This window comes from Miniopterus natalensis, chromosome 11 (genome assembly GCF_054644295.1).
Source record: "Miniopterus natalensis isolate mMinNat1 chromosome 11, mMinNat1.hap1, whole genome shotgun sequence".
Classification (NCBI taxonomy): Eukaryota; Metazoa; Chordata; class Mammalia; order Chiroptera; family Miniopteridae; genus Miniopterus; species Miniopterus natalensis.
The window spans coordinates 40,503,399-40,520,822 of NC_142091.1; the positions used below are offsets into that span (position 1 = coordinate 40,503,399).

Here is a 17,424-nt window from a genome sequence, read left to right on the forward strand (position 1 = left end):
GTCCACTGGCTATGCATATATGTTCTTTGGTTAATCTCTCCCCCTTACCCCCATCTAAACATTTTTTTTCAAAATTCCATTAGACTACTAATTATAGTTAAAATTAAGCCATTAGACTACTAATTATAGTTAAAATTAAGCCACATTTTATTCACTGTCCCCAGGTAAAGTAAAAAAACAAACTGAAAAGGTATGGCTTCAATAAAAGTTATAGGTAGGTTAAAAAAAAAAGTGTGCCAAGGTAACCAGTGACTGAATTACATACAAAAGTAAAATCATCAAAATTAAAGTGTTAAAATTCTCTTCACACATAGTACACTCCATAGTCAATGGAATGAATGGTCCTTAATTTGGGGGGCATATCAGAATGACCCGGGAAGTGTTTTCAAAATATGTATGTTCAGGTTCCAACCCCAGAGATCGTAATTCCATAGTTCTATAATGGGAAATATGTACTTTGAGGGGGGAAAGGTGACTCTTAGGGGCACTTAGTTTAAAAACCAAGAACCTAGATGTAGAGTACTTTAAGAGGTCAGGAGACACCTGAAAATTTTTCTCCATTGTCATTTTTATTAGGCATGATTGAGGTTTGTAGTTATGCTTTTTAAAAATCCTCAAAAAATTAAAAACTACTATATGAACCAGCAATTCTTCCACTGGGTAGTTATTTGAAGAGTATGAAAACACTAATTATGCACTCTTATGTTCATTGCAGCATTATTTACAATAGCCAAGATATGGAAATAACCTAAGTGTCCATCGACTGATGAATGGATAAAGATTTGAGAGATACATATACACACAAATACACACACACACACACACACACAATGAAATACCACTAAGTCATAAAAAAATGAAATACTGCCATTTGCGACAACATGAATGGAGCTTGAGGGTATTACACTCAGTGAAATTAGATAAAAAGAGGACAAAAACTGTATGGTTTCACTCATATGTGGAATATAAAACAAAACAACAAAAGAACAAATGAAACAAAACAAAGCCACTCAGATACAGACATCAGATTGGTGGTTAGCAAAAGTGATGGGGAGGTTGAGGGGAGGGCTAAATGAGTAAATGTATGGCGACAAAAACTAAACTTTTGGTAGTCGTATACCTGAAACTTATGTTATTAACCAATGTTGCCTCAACAAAACCCACACAAAAAAATTTTTAACAGTTTAAAAATGAGGGAATGTGTTCTTAAGAACAGCTTAAGATTTCCTCCCCCAACTTTTTTTTTTAAAACTTACTCTGCCCAAATGTTGAAGTTGTGCCAAAGCCACCTGTACCACCCCCAAAGGGTGTTCCAAATGACTTATTGAACATCTTCAAAATGAGTCTGCTTCAGAAAGCTGGAAAGAAGAAAAAATTATCACTGTATAATTATCACCAAAGAATACAATGCAATTGTTTCATAAAATGTTATCAGGCCATTAACTCCCTTAGGCCTGTTCAAATTGTAGCATAATGCTTACCACTCTCAATATCCTAAAACTCTCTGTATGATAAAATAGACCTTGAAAACTGAGCTGAATAAATAGCATAAAATGAGCTTAAACTTCAGATCCCACCAAAAAACATTCCTTTAAAACAGTATTTTCCAACCTTCTTTAAACCTAAGCCTATCCTTTTAATGACAATTTCAGGTCCACTATGCCAGATTTTGACATGGCTCACCATGGAGGTTATGTACAATTCCCATAAAAAATTACAATGATAATTCTGTTATCCTAATGACTTGAGAAGCTAAAATTTTTGCTTATTTTCAATAGTTTGCACTGTAAAAAGTGCCCCCCCTTTTGTATATAAAATGTTTTCAAAATTACGCTTGCCCCTCTTCCCATCTCCAAATCCCAGAGACCCTGGTACCACGACATTCTCTTGGAGATTATTTCTTAAGACTATCCTCTATGATTTCCTACTTATCTATTTTCTACTACTCCTGGGAACATTAGAGAATACCTTTGGTGAAAACCCCCCAACCTCACATGAATGATACCTGCAGTATCTAAACTATGTACCCAGTCACTTAATGAACTGGATCAAAGTGTTTCACAAATACAAAAGGGAAGTTTGGGGGTTTTCGCCTCAATTTCAAGAAAAACAATTTAAATGTATCATTTACTCAAAAGTAAAAAGGTTTTCCCTTCCATAAATTTTCCTTAAACTTAAGATAACTGCTACCACTTACCTGCCAGCAGACAAGAAAATAATAAGTAAGCTACTTTTAATATAAAAACTCATTAATCATGCTTATTTGGATTTTTTTGACAGGTACTATGACTTTCCTATTATATACACATAATGCAGTTTTTTTCCCTTCTAGTAAAATCATGCCTCGTATAAAATTAAATGTTTTTTGTTCTAATGTATTCTAACACCTGAAACATTTTGTGCGACATTAGGAAAAATGAAGTTGTCCTTAAATACCTAATGCTTTTATAGAAATTAATATTCTGTCCCCTAAACTATCCTAGAAAAAACCTCCAACATTTAGGTCTCCTTCCCAACATCTAGGGATTTAATAACTCCTCTGATTAAACAAAGCTCACTGAAACTAGTGGTCTAAAAGGGCCACATTAGAATCAGCTGACAAACTTTTCAAACTACATCCACCCTAGATCCCACTCTAGAAATAACTGAACCAAAATATCCAGGGTTCAGACGTAGACAATTGTTATCCTGAAAGGCTCCTCAAGTGACTCTAATGCATTCCCTTGGAACTAGAGGCTGCATTTCATGTGATTATCATTTCTCTTTCAGTAATAAGATCTGTTCTAAGTTTCCTGCCTTCCCGATTTATCAGGTGTCATAAAGTTACAGAATGGGCCTTTATTAACTGGTTCTCTTTTCCAGAGAAAATGTTCTTGGAAGCACTTTGCAGAAGTCTAGGCCTCCATGAGTCTATCTATATATCTATGGTTTTTAAAGTTCATTCAGAATTGACAGTTGTGCTAGGGGTTAGATGTCTGGACCAAATCATTTTAATTGCAATCTCTCACACTACTTTCTTGGGTTACTGCCCACTTTCCTGTAACTTTTTACTAAGTTTTTTGATCCATGATTAGTAAGGCAAAAACTATGAGTTGTATTACAGTTATGCTAAATTTGCCATCCATTTTCTTATTCACCCCCACAAAAAATAATTTGTTCATGTAAATCTGACATCATCTATGACGCAAACATGCCAGGATTAAAAAAACGAGTAATGTAGTTTTTCTCTATGAAACTGGTCCTTACAGAAGATTTTAGTGGCACCAGGTGGTTCAACAGTCCAAATCCCATAGCTCCTAACAATAAAAATTTGATTTTTAATAATCTTATCCTAACACAGAAAATTAGATTCACACACATATATTTCAAAAGGGATTTTAAGTAGTAATAAAATATCCTGGGAAACACCTCAGTTTATAAGCTCTTATATATTATCCCAACAACTCTGAAAGGATATTATGCATTACAACCTATATTTTACAGATGAGAGAACAGAATCAGATGTTTAGCAAGTTTCCCAAGGTTAAAGTTTCACCGATCTTCTGACTTCCCATGGACACCTTTAATCCTAGGAAGGAATATACAATGCAACAAGAACATATGTAGTATTAAGAAAATTTATCTGTTCCAGATGCAAGAACAAGGGACAATGCAAAGACCAAATCCAATTTAGACTGCTGGAAAAAAGCATCTCACTCAAGCTCAGCCTATCTTTTTGGTTCTGGCAAGGATGAGCTTGGCTTAGTCTCAACCCTGATCATACTGAGATTCTAAATGTTTTTTTTTAAATTATTACCATGAAAGCAAACCAAGATTTTGAAGGGGGAAAAAAGCCTCATGATTTTTTATTATTGCTAGAAATTAAGGAATGACTAACACATTTAACCCTTTGCTCTTCAAACAAATCATTCATTTTCTTGGCTATGCTATGAAATGTCACAGACTCAATTAAATATGCCCCCCTCTCCCACTAATTCATTCTTTAAAACCTAGCTCAAATGGCACCTCTTCTATAAGCTTCCCTAACTCCCTCTTGTAATCAATCATTCCTCTGGGCTTCCACATTTCCACAGCACTTTATGATTTGTTTACATGTATCATCTTGACCCTGACTCCCTATAATGGACACTGAGAGCGCCCACAGATCTCCCTTTATTTATTTAAAATGTATCTTTACTGATTTCCGAGAGAGGAAGGGAGAGGGAAAAATAGAGAATGAAACATTGATGAGAGAGTCATTGATCGGCTGCCTCCTGCACATCCTCTGCTGGGGATCGAGCCCGCAACCCAGGCATGTGCCCCGAACCTTAATCTCCTGGATCACAGGTCAATGCTCAACCACTGAGCCATGCCTGGCCGGGCCACAGATCTACCTTTAGAACTGAATGATTTGTGGTCCCAGCTGCTGAAAAGTACTACCAGAAGATGGCCCTCAGCTGTCAGTCCTCTTCAGAACTGCCTCTGCTGAAGAGTGCTGCCTCACCCAAAATAACAACCTGTTTCTAGGATTGCCCGTATCCAAAAGCCAGGACACTTTGCTCCACCTTGGAATAACTCTAAAGGGTGATCCCATCTTCATACTCTCCATGAGATTGGCTGAGACATTTATCAAAACAGTATCACAGCTGGTTCTGGTCAAGATAGCAGAATAGGTAACAGCAGTACTTGGAACCTCCCACAACCACATCAAAATTACAACTAAATTACAGAAACAACCATTATTCAGACCGCCTGAAATCTAGCTGAACAGAAGTCCTATAACTAAGGATATAAAGAAGTCACATCAAGACTGGTAGGAGGGGGGAGATGAGAAATGGGCTGGTCCCACACCCACATGTGGCAGTTAAAAACTGGGAGGAATATCTTGGCTTCAGAGGTCCTCCCTAAGGAGCAAGGGGGTCCCAGCCCCATATCAGAACTCCCAACCCATGGTTCCAGTGCCAGGAAGAGAAGGCCTCATAACTTCTGCCTATAAAAACCAGTGGAGATTGTGGCTGAGTGAGAGAGGGATCCTGGAGTCCCAGGAATTCCTCTTACAGGGCCTGCACACAAACTTACTCAGGCTCACTTGCACTGAGTTCCAGCACTAGGGCAGCAGCTCAAAAGGCACCAACAACATACAAGGAGGAACTGAATTGTCTGACATCAGGACAAGAGCTGGAGCAGCAGCTTTCTCCCATGCAGAAGTACTGGAAGAGGCCATTGTTCCTTTCCTGAGCCCTCCCTCCACAGAAGCCACAGGTGGGCGCCATATCTGAGTCTCCATCAACCTGGCTAACACTGCTTGCCCCACCCTGAAGATTCCCTGAGACCTTGCCCCACCCAACCACCTTCAAGCCCACCCAAGCCATTTCCAGTGGCTTTTCCATTTAAAAAGCCAGTATTGGCTCATGCTTCAGGCTATCCTAAAATCTCTCAAACAAGCAACATCTGGCCTCTGCATGCCCTATAACTCTTGCTAAATGGCGCCAGGCCTGGTACTAGCAGCAGCCAGTCTCCTTGGCTCACAACTTGGCCTCTCCCAGGCAACTCCAATCCCAGCCACCTGCTGATTGCTCTATAGCTCATGCTGGATGGCCCCAGGCAGGGCACAGGAGGTGGCTGACCTTGCACCTCCCAGGAGGCCCCAGAGCCAGTGCACCTGGTGAATAGCTTCAGACCATGCCAGATTACAACTCAAACACCTCTATGAGTGACACACTCAAGGGCCAGATTTGGTAGGCACCAAAGCCCCACTGAAGCGAGTCCTGCTCCATGGGGTCGGGCCCTGCAGAGCAACAGGTCCTCAGAGCCAACTGGCCTAGAGCAGGGTGTGTGTGTGTGTGTGTGTGTCAATCTCTCCCAGTCATATCTCAACAGCAATCAGGGCTCAACTACAACAGATCAGTGCCTTCACACAGGGGCACAAATGGAGAGCCCAGCTTGGGTGACCACAGGTCCTACAGAACACCTACTACATAAGGGCACTCTACCAAGTTCAGGAGATGTAGCAGCTCTACCTAATACATAGAAACAAACACAGGGAAGCAGCCAAAATGGGTAGACAAAGAAACAGGTCCCAAACGAAAGAACAAGAGAAATCTCCATAAAAAGAAATGAAACAAAGGCAAGCAAACTACCAGGTACAGAGTTCAAAACAATAGTTATAAGGATGCTCAAGGAACTTGGTGAGAACTTCAGCAGTATGAAAAAAGAACATGGAAGCCATAAAAAAAATGAAGGGTACACTAACTGAAATGAAGACTAAATTATAGGGACTCAACAGAAGACCAGATGAAGCAGAGAATCAAATCAGTGATTTGGAATATAAGAAAGCAGAAAACACCCAATCAGAACATCAAAAAGAAAAAAGAGCTCGGCGAACGTGGCACAGCAGTTGAGCATCAACCTATGATCCAGGAGATCAAGGTTCGATTCCCGGTCATGGCACATGCCCAGGTTGCAGGCTCGATCCCCAATGGGGGGCGTGCAGGAGGCAGCCAATCAATGACTCTCTCATTATTGATGTTTCTATCTCTCTCTGAAATTGCAAAAGAAATATGTATATAAAAAAAAAAGAGTCCAAAATACGAGGATAACGCAAAAAGCCTCTAAGGACAACTTCAAGCACACCAACATTTGCATCATGGGGATGCCAGAAGAGAGCGAGCAAGAAATCGAAAACCTATTAAAAAAAAAAAAAAGCCCAGCCGGGTGTAGCTCAGCAGTTGAACATCGACCTAGGATCCAGGAGATCAGGGTTCGATTCCCTGTCAGGGCACATGCCCGGGTTGCAGGCTCAATCCTGTCTGGGGTGTGCAGGAGGCAGCAGATCAATGACAACACTCTCATCATTGATGTTTCAACTCTCTCCTCCCTTCCTCTCTCTGAAGTCAATAAAGATATATTTAAAAATAAATAGAAATTTAAAAAACTTAAGAAAGTGGTGCACATATACAATGGAATATGATTCAGCCATAAAAAATAATGAAATCTTGACATTTGCAACAAAGATGGATGAACCTAGAAGGTATTATGCTAAGTAAAATAAGTCAGACAGAAAGACAAATACCAGATGACTTCACTTGTATCTTCACTTATATGTGGAATCTACAAAAGAAAAGACACAAACAAGCAGAACAGACCCACTGATACAGAGAACATTTTGAGGGTTGCCAGATGGGCGTGGGGTGGGGGCAGGGGGATGGGTTAAAAAAGTGAAGTGATTTAGAAGTACCAATTGGTAGTTACAGAACAGTCACAGGGATGTAAAGTATAACAAAGGGAATATAGTCAATAATATTGTAATAACTATTTATGGTGTCAGATGGGTACTAGATGTATTGGAGTGATCACTTCGTATGGTGTATAAGTGTCTAATCATGGGATTTTACACCTGAAACTAATAAAATATTGTATATCAACTGTAATTTAAAGAGGAAAAAAAAAGACCAAAAAACCCCCAAACATTATCATAACTCTGTTTCTGTCAGCTCATCCCTGCTTCCTTCTCTCTCGCACAGGTGGTGATCCCAAGAGCACTCTCTAGTAAAACTCATGCAGGATTATCTGTAACTCAAAGTATGCTTCCCAAGGAACTCAACCTATGAACCCCCTCAGTCTTCCCTAATACACAATGAACTTCTCCAGGACAGGGACAGTATAATTTACTATGCCAGAATCTGGCAGTGTCTGAAACAAAGATGTACTCATTTTCTAATTTAATGACAATCACCACTAATGTGTTTTTTAAACACAGACTGAATGATCAAGTTACTTTAGAAATTTATGCTAGATTGATTAATTCTGACAACAAAAGGAAGCCATGAAAGGGAAGATTCCTGGTAGAATTTATCATCTAATCCAGAGGTTGCAAAAAGAAAGAGATCACAAAATGGCTGGATACAAAACCAGCAGACACTTTTTTGTTTGGCATATATACACACACCCCCATGGTGTCCCCACAAAAATGTATATACACACTTTGAATAATTATAAAGGCAGTGTTTATTAAAATACATTTCATTTTCAAAACTGAGCTATCAGCTGTTAAAGTATGTATACATTTTGGGGGAACACCCTTTTATATATGTATGTGTATATGTATGTTTGTGAGTACATATATGTATGTATATATGGCATATCATACACCTACATATATATGTATGGAAGAATGCTCATGTATATGTATATATTATCTTAAATTAGCTGATAACATTTAAAATAGGAAAATGTCAGAAAAACAGATTTTAGACTTTTCATGAAAAACCTGATGATGAACAAACTAGAGTATAATCACATCACGGCAATAACAGTCTGGAGCTTAGTAGCAACTGCACCCTTAGGACAGAGCCATACAGGCCCTGAACTAGGTAGCTCAGTTGGTTAGACAATCATCCCGACATGCCAAGGTTGTGGGTTCGATCGCTGGTCATGGCACATATAAGAATTGACTAATGAATGCATAAATAAGTGGAACAAATTGACGTTTCTCTCTCTTCCCCATCCCTAAAAGTCAACTAATAATAAAAAATATTAGGTCAGAGCCATATACTCTCCAATGTGCCACAATATCCACCCAGTATCATTCATTTCCATCAGCTGCCGGGCCCCAACAAGTTTTGAGCTTGTAACTTCTGATATAATCAGAGAAAGGACCTATACATTAAAAACTTGAAGGGCATGTTAAGTGTCAGGAAGCATAATAGAAAGTCAAATTAAGTCAGAAAATGAACAGGAAATGTGAGAGAAAAATTCCTGGGGATTTAGAATGTGAACTGGGCCTTGAGGAACTAGGAAGAGAAGGGAAAGAGCATAAGACAACGTAACACAGGTAAGAATGGGTATTTGTATACCTATCCTGTCTGGCCTTATATCTCAACACCACACCCAGTTTCCCTCATATGGTAATCATATAATAAATGTACTTATCAGTTTATTTTGTAGTGATGCCATTAACCTTAAGTTACCCAACAATAGGAGCGAATCAGAGCACTCTGCTAAGTATGTACCCAGGATTTGGTATCAACAAAACATTAGGACAAAGTTACCCTATGAGAGTTATTTCAAGTAAAAAATGTTTAAGGAAAAAGCAAGTTGTGAAAAGATACATTTGACAGATTCTTTATGTAACACAGAAAAGTCAATACACTGATATTTATGGATACATATATACATAGTAAAAGTAAAGAGGACCTGGCCAGTGTGCCTAAGTTGGCTAGGCATTGTCCTGTGTATCAAGAGGTTGCAGGTTTGATTCCCGATCAGGGTACATGTGTGGGTTTTGGGCTTGACCCCTGGTAGTGGACATGCAGGAGGCAGCCAACTGATGTTTCACATCGAAGTTTCTCTCTCTCTGGAGTGAGGAAAGGAAATGGGACATGGGGCAGAGAATTTTCTTAATGTTTGCTTCCTCTATTAACAGCAACAAAAGATTTACAGGATATAAATATTTGCATTATTTTCCCATTTGGAAAAAAGTACAAAATCCACTCAAAAAAAGAGAAAGAAGTAATCCTAGGGACTGAAATGTGTGGAGCTTCTAAATCAACTCAAGTTTAAAGGCATGTCACACATTCTTGGACTGATACTAGTTAGCATCTGAGTTCTTACCATTTCCCAGGCACTGTTCTAAGCACTTTTTATGAATTATCTCATATAAATTTTCCAAGAATCCAGTGAGGTATTTTTACCCCTATTTTTCAAATGGTGAAACTGAGGCACAAGAAGTAATGTGCCCCAGATCACAAAGCTATTACAGTCATCTGCCACCTAACGATGTTTCAGTCAACAAGAGACTGCATATATGATGGTGGTCCGTAAGATTATATTGTATAGCCTAGGTGTGTAGGTGTACACCTGAAACTAATATAATATTGTACACAAGCTGTAATAGGCTATACCATCGAGGTTTGTGTAAGTGCACCCTATGATGCTGGCACAATGAAATCACCTAATGATGCATTTCCCTGTTGCTATGTGATACGTGACTCCACTGACACTAGCTGTACCCCTAGAGCCCAGAACCTAGAGCTGTCCTAGAGAAAGAACACTGACAACTAAAGGGAAACGACTTTGCACTCACTATAAGTAAGGAGGATATAAAATCAAAATTTGGAAGTTTTGCCCTAGCTGGTTTGGCTCAGTGGTTAGAGTGTTGACCTGCAGACTGAAGGATCCCGGGTTCGATTCCCACCAACCGTACATACCTTGGTTGCAGGCTCGATTCCTGGCCCCAGTCAGGGCACATGTGGGAGGCAACCAATTGATGTGTCTCTCTCACATCAATGTCTCTCTCTGTTTCTCTCTCCCCACCTTCCACTCTCTGAAAAAGCAATGGAAAAAATATCCTCAGGTGAGAACTGAAAAAAATAAAACAAAAATTTGGAAGTTTTGATCCAACACTATCAGGGGAAAAGAGACACTACTCTGGTAAACATGGAAGTTCTAGTCACTAGAAAAGTACTATTTCTTAGAGACAGACAATTTACAAGGTATCCCCGTAGACTAGATGAACTTTCCTACAAAGGTTAACCACTTCCTTTATGGATGAACATACATTCATTGTATTTTTCTTTAATGAGGCATATTTAGAAAGAAAAAAATCAAAATGAAATAGTGCTATACAGTAAGAGACAATGCCCTTAAAATTTACTATGCTCTCTCTGCCTAATCTTCTAATTAATAATTCAGACTGTACGATACAAGAAAGAGGTAGCCTTAATAACAGACACCAGCAGTTGAGTATCCCCCCACTGTCCCGAACGAAGCTCAATAAATTAATGTCCTGGTTTATACATCCAACTTTTGTGAGCTTTGTGAACTCTGGGCACAATGACAAAACTTTGTTTTCTTCCAGAAAAGTGATGGACTCTGACACATGGTAATACCTAAGCAACTGCCAACTCTAAGTGCTATCTGAATGACTAAGCAAGCTTGATGCTCTCTGACAACAAACAAGTTACACAACGGGAAGTATAGTTACACCTTGGACATTCTAGACCACTTGCAAAAAGCTAATGTCGCAATAAAACGAGTCACAATTTTTTTGCTGGAGGAGGGTCTTGCCTTTGATTTGTAAAAAAATGAAACATCTATGAAACGCAACAAATAAAGTATGCCTGTAATTTTTCCTTTCCATTTCACTGAGTTCCTTTGTATCATTCACTGATACAAAGAGCGAAAACAATAAATATTTGTTAGATGAATGGACTAGTACTTTCCAATTTTACAAAGTACTTTTTCATATACTCTCATCTGATCTTCACAAAAGTACCAGAAAAGGCAGGAATTAGCATCTACACTTAAATTGAATGGGAAAATGTTCATTTTTTACCTAAAATGAGTGAGGAAGGATGGGAGAGTTACATAGAATTCCAGGAAGAAGAGATCAGTCTAAACTTAATCACCTAACATCACATCTCAGAAAAATTATCTGCTATCCTCTGAATTGTCTTACTGTATCCTTCCTATGATTGATCCCCAGATCAAACCATTTTTCCCTTTAAGACATTCATTTTTTTCTCTATAAACTATGTCCCCCTTTCTTTCAAAAATTGCTGCTCGAACCTCACCTACTTCACAAGACTGTTCAAGATTAGATCCTTCAGAAACACTTCCCCTTCCCAAGCCCTATTACATAAGCTAAATGCCTCCCAGCTGTTTGTAGTTATGCAATATATGTTGTTATACTTGACACTTGAGTATATGAGCTCTGGTAAAAAGTATCTTGATTTTACTCAATTTCTCCCATTAAGGTGTAAATTAATTTAAAATAATCCTTAGTATCTACTATAGCTCCTTCCTTATAAGGCTGAGTAGCATTTTTTTCATCCTCTTAACATAATCCTCATTTAAAAAAAAACATTAGTAACGAAAAAAGTACATTAGCTTTGGATTGAGACAAATCTGTATTTAAAATTCTGCCCCTTATTACCTTTGCAATTCTCTATAAATCTAACATTAATTCAAAATAAAAAGTTAAAAAAGGAATGAAAAACCTTTGCCACTTGCTTGCTACGTGTAATTGTACTTAAGTCACTGATACTCAACCTCTTAGACCTCAATTTCTACATCTAAACAATAGACATTATATGGCCTACACTAAAGGACTGTTAGGACAAAGTTGCCTCAAACTAGAGCTCCTTAAAAGCAGGTTTCGTTTTTCAACCAACATTTTACAATATTTTTAATTAATAAAGTGTAATAATTTCTCCCACTCTAAACCATGATCGATCAATGCCTAATCAGAACTCCATACATAACACAATTTATTTCCCAATACAATTTATTTCATTGTCATCTACTAACCATTTAATACAACCATAAAGCACCACTGCAAATGACAAAAACAAACACACACATACGCACCTCCCCATACACAATATACTAAGGTCATTCTGATCATCCATCCTCTCCCACTCATCTCACATCTCTAGCCTCATTCCTAATTACTCACATTTATTATTTACAAACACACTTTCCTATTTATTTCTTAAGAGGCTTACTCCAGCAAGAAGAGATAGGTGTGTAAATAACAGTGATCTGTGCAAAGAAGCACATGGAAGCAAGACTAAACAAAGGTGCGAAATGATGGGTGGCTACAACACATTCCCTTCCAGAACAAACAGTCCTAATTCAGGCACTTGATTCTTTTTCTCCCCCCAGGCACTTGATTCTTTTCCCTTGATCAATGGTTTTCAAATATTTTTAGCTATGGAAGCCAGTACATAATACAGACATCAGCAGAAGCTGCCCTGGCAAAAATAAAGAGGGCTGGGTACAGTAGAGCCCTTTCAAAGAAGCTTCCTAACTCCTAAAGACTCATCTGATGAGTTGAGTGAAAACATTAACAACTGTACAACACAATTAAATTTGTCAACATTTGGAAGAGCTGTGTAACTCAGTGAACGAACGATTTCTAAATGACCAAAGCATAATGTCATAAAATCATGCATGGTTAACATCCATTCAAAATGCAAGAGCAGCCCAGCCGGGCGTGGCTCAGCGGTTGAGTGTGGACCTAGGATCCAGGAGATCAGGGTTCGATTCCTAGTCAGGGCACATGCCCCTGTTGAGGGCTCGATCCCCAGTCAGGGGCATGCAGAAGGCAGCCGATCAATGACTCTCTCATCATTGATGTTTCTATCTCTCTCCCTCTCCCTTCCTCTCTCTGAAATCAATAAAGATATATTTAAAAAACAAACAAAATGCAGGAGCAAATGAAGTTTAATGTACGAATATAAAAGTCCAATGATATAGTTTCAGATTCCATATTGCAACAATCTTTAAAAAGGTTTGAGTATAGTGTCAAAGAGTATCTACAATTACTTGAAAAGGCTACTTGAAAAATCCCCCTTTAATTATTAAAGTCATCTAAACTGTAAAAAACTAAACACACACTCTCCTCCCTTTTCCAATATCTGTATAAAGCTGGATTTTGTTCATACTTCAACCAAAACAACATAACCATTAATGCAAAAGAAGAGCTGCAAATCCAATAAGCCAGATATTAATGAGATTTACAAAAATGTAAGATAACACCACCTTTGTCACTAAATTTTTAGCAATTTTTCATAAAATTGTAATGTTAACAAATTAATTGATTATTTTTGAAATCAATGAATCTTTTACAAATTTGTTTTAATTTCTAGTACAGTAATACCAGTAGATAGAACCCACATAAATAAAAGCTGTTTGGAGTCTTCTACAAGTTTTAAAAGCATAAAGGAATCCAGAGACCTCAAACTTTGAGACCTGCTCACCTAGACTTGCTATAACAGACCTACAGTTCCACATCTTCCAACCTACCCTACATTGCCCACGGCTTAAACTCACTTTTAGTATCAGACTTAGCTAATTAGAGCTATATTTTAAAAAGCAATTTTTATTTCTCTACTGAAAATTTGTAATTGTTCCACACTTCACTGAATTAAGCACAAACTCTTCAACATGGCAATTATCAGTATTTATCAAAGTCTTTAGTGTCAGTACAATGGGACGAAGCCTCTTAGCAGTTCATATTTATGTACATCAGTGAAATGGAAAAATAATGGAATCACAAAGCATCACATTTAACTACATCAATTCAACTACAAGCTCCTGTGCCCTCTTTCACAAAAATAGATACATACTGCTTTGCTTTACTTACCCAATGGTCTATTCCCTTTCAAACAAGACTCTGACCGTTCCTATACCGGAGAATAGGAGGCTACCACAGAAATGAAAGGAGAAACTGAAGAAAATGAGTCTAGGACTCTGCAGCTTCCCAATACCAGATGTCAACAATTTAAAGGTTTTTCAAGGACAATTTTAACAAAACGCAACTTATTAGCTGACTTTACAAGCATACATCAGGCAACATAAAGGTATGATTTCACTAAAATACGTATTGGGAATAGTCTCTGGAGGAGTGGCCTCAATCAGAGGCAATTTTGCCTTGCAGGGGACATTTGACAATGTCTGGAGGCATTCTGGATGGTTACAACTTGGGAAGGGGGTATTACGGGTATCTAATGGGTAGAGGCCAGGAATGTTGCTAAACATCCTACAATAGAGAAGACAGCTCCCCCACAATAAAGAATAACCTGGCTCAAAATGTCAACAGTGTCAAGGCCAAGAAACCTTGCTCTAGAGACATACTATATCAAACACAGTGGATCCTTGAGTAACTTCATTTAGTTCAACATCATTTTGTTACAATGTTTATGAGGTGTCACAAGAATTTAACACATTTATATCAATTAGCCTATGGTCAAATTGGTTGTGTTATACGTAGTTTCACTACAGTTCCAAGAACCTATCAACGATGCTAAGTGAGGACTTATTGTACTTAGGTTCAATTCTGAACACAAAGAGTGCACCAAATTTTCAAGAAACATTTACATACCTTGCCTCTAATACCTATTGTTTAATCTCTGAATTTCTAAGTCCTCTAACCTTTCAACAAATTCCATAATTACAGATGTGGTCTTTATTAGAAATTAAACATCAGTATTACTATCCCTTACTTCCTAGGTTAACTACCACCATAAAAATAATATCGCAATAAAATAATATAACCAATTTTTTTTTTTAAGCTGTGAATGTGGTTTACTGAATGTTCTACTTGCTCTTAGCTATCTAGGAGTTGGTAGGCATGAATAAAGTCAGGTACCTAAGCACCATGTAACATATAAATGGTATGGGTTCTCTTATCCTGGCCCCCTATTTCAGGAGCACATAAATACACAGCTTCTTTACAGGCTATTTTTAGGTTTAACTCTTCCATATTTGTTTACTCATTCAAGCAAACACACTGAGAGCCTACTATGTGCCAAACAACCTGAATATAAAGATAAGACAGAAATATTTACCACATACTAATAAAAAGACAAACAGCTAAAACAAAATTACTTGTGCTATAAACAGAAATATCAAACCATGTTAATGGAAGTTTGCAGGGGAGAGGATGCCAGGAAAGGCTTTCCAGACGAGACTGATGCTTGGACTGAGAAAATGTCACAGAGAACATACCCTGTTCATATCTTAGTATTCAGACTACAGTTCTCTTCGGCTCTTACACACTACTCTCTTTCAGTTTTGCTCTGTCATCTAAACAAGAGCAAAGTGAAGATATGACTGATGTAAATGGACCAAAGTGACAACTAACTTACTTTCATCAAATCTTTTTAAATTGATTTTTAGAGAGAGGAAGGGAGAGAGGGAGAGACATCAATTGGTTGCCTGCCCCATGAGCCCTGACCAGGAATCAAATCTGCCACCTTCTGGTGTACAGGACAACGCTCCAACCAAGCCACACAGGTGAGGGCTCATCAAATATTAATGGAGTCAAAAAGTAGTTCTACCAATGTATTTCCTAGTCCCTCCATCCTGTCCAGCTTCTGATTTTGTTTTTTAAAATTCTAACTTCCTCCACCAAGTAAACATACCATCTGTCACCCAGTTAACAAGGGTTCCTTTCTTAATTTATAAGGCTGCCACAGGGACTGCTCATTGGTTTTTCTGGTCTTTTCTTTCTTCCACTTAGTTTCTTTCTCAAAATGGAGTTTAATTTTCTCACCTTCTTCTACTACAAAACTCTGAATTCTGTATGAGAGAAGCCATGAGTTCCAAGTTGAAAGAACTCCAAATTATTGCTGCCTACCTTTCTAAGTCTCCTCTGTATTTTCTGTTCTCTATGCCAATACTGCTGTGGGTCGCTAACTGGACTCCTTCTTCTGGGTCCCCAGGAGAATAAAATTTTTTTACTTGGAACAGGAAACTAGCCAATAACTTACCATCTCACCTATTCGTTTTACAGTACATAACATTACTGACATCCTTTAACAAACTTTTAAGTTTAGTTCTCATGGTCTAGGCTGGGGTACTACTAAAATGAAGCGTCAGCCTCATGATAATGTAGTAGACAAATTTCTAGACTGAGTCAGACCCGGCACTGGCTAATCCCGTCCCTTCCCTGGGCCTGGGCCTCTCCATCTAGAAACCCTGCCGGTGACCTAGCGTAGACAGGCTTAATTACTAAGGTCCTTATGGCTATACAGTAATCTAAAAACCCCATCTTTCTCATTTAGCTTTACATGAAACACGTGGGGGACCAGAAAATAATCTTCCATACTCCACTAACCCGATCTTAATTCTCAGATGTTTCAAAAAGCTAACAAACTCTAGATCCACCCACCCTATCCCTGAAGCTGCCAATTTCCCCGGTAGAAGAGGCCAAGGCAAATAAAGCCCACCCCACTCGAGTGTCAAGGAAGAGCTGGGAGACCATATTCAGGGTTTTAAGGGACTGCACCCGCAAAGGGCCGGCCCACCTGGTCGTCGCCGGGCACATGATTAAGTCCAACTAGAGAGATGGACGCTCCCTCACCGTAGGTTGCGATGGGAGCCCCGGGGCCCCGACCGCACCGAGATAGCCTTATTCTCCCAGTTCCCGAAGAGCCTGCCGCGCCTCCCAGCCGCGGGCTCGCCCCCTCCCTCAGGGCAGAAGTGCGCGCGGGGCGCGAGACTCGGGCGCCGAGAGGGCCCGGGAAGCCCCGCACACCGCCCGCCCAGGAGAGAGGAGGAGCCTGCAGTCCCGAGCCGCCACCATCCCGGCTCCCGACTTACCGCGGCGCGGTGGGGGAGGGGAAGTGCCAGGAGTAAAGGCCTAGGCCCGTTCGCCACCCGCCGCTCCGAGAGCAGCGCGCGGCCGCCACGAAACCGTCGCCACCGCCACCAGCACCGACACCGACCGCCGCCTCGGGCGCAGCGCGCAGAGGGCCAGACTGCGTCACACGCCGCCCGCCGTCAGAGGCTCGCTCCGGCCGCTCCGCCCTCGCTGCCTGCGCATTGGCAGCCGACGACGCCACTCTAGGCCCACCCCATTATTCATTGGGCAACGAGCCTTTTGAAACTGAACGTGAGGGGCGGTCTTTGGGGAGGAGGCGAGGGGAGGAAGAGGAG

General features: G+C 39.6%; 1 protein-coding gene across 7 annotated transcripts in view; it reads right to left on the minus strand.

Moving 5' to 3' along the window:
- NUP98 (nucleoporin 98 and 96 precursor) overlaps positions 1 to 17,196 on the minus strand; it is a 99,892-nt gene extending 82,696 nt beyond the window's left edge. For 6 of the 7 annotated variants that reach the window (XM_016218126.2, XM_087821692.1, XM_016218125.2 and 3 more), the window contains exons 1-2: positions 17,089 to 17,196; positions 1,257 to 1,358 (exon numbers count right to left, since the gene is read on the minus strand). In XM_016218126.2, the coding sequence (XP_016073612.2) occupies positions 1,257 to 1,332 (76 nt within the window). In that variant the 5' untranslated portion in view covers positions 1,333 to 1,358; positions 17,089 to 17,196. The remainder of the gene's footprint in view (positions 1 to 1,256; positions 1,359 to 17,088) is intronic. The other variant, XM_087821693.1, reaches the window with a different exon arrangement.
- Between the last annotated feature and the right edge of the window lie 228 nt (positions 17,197 to 17,424).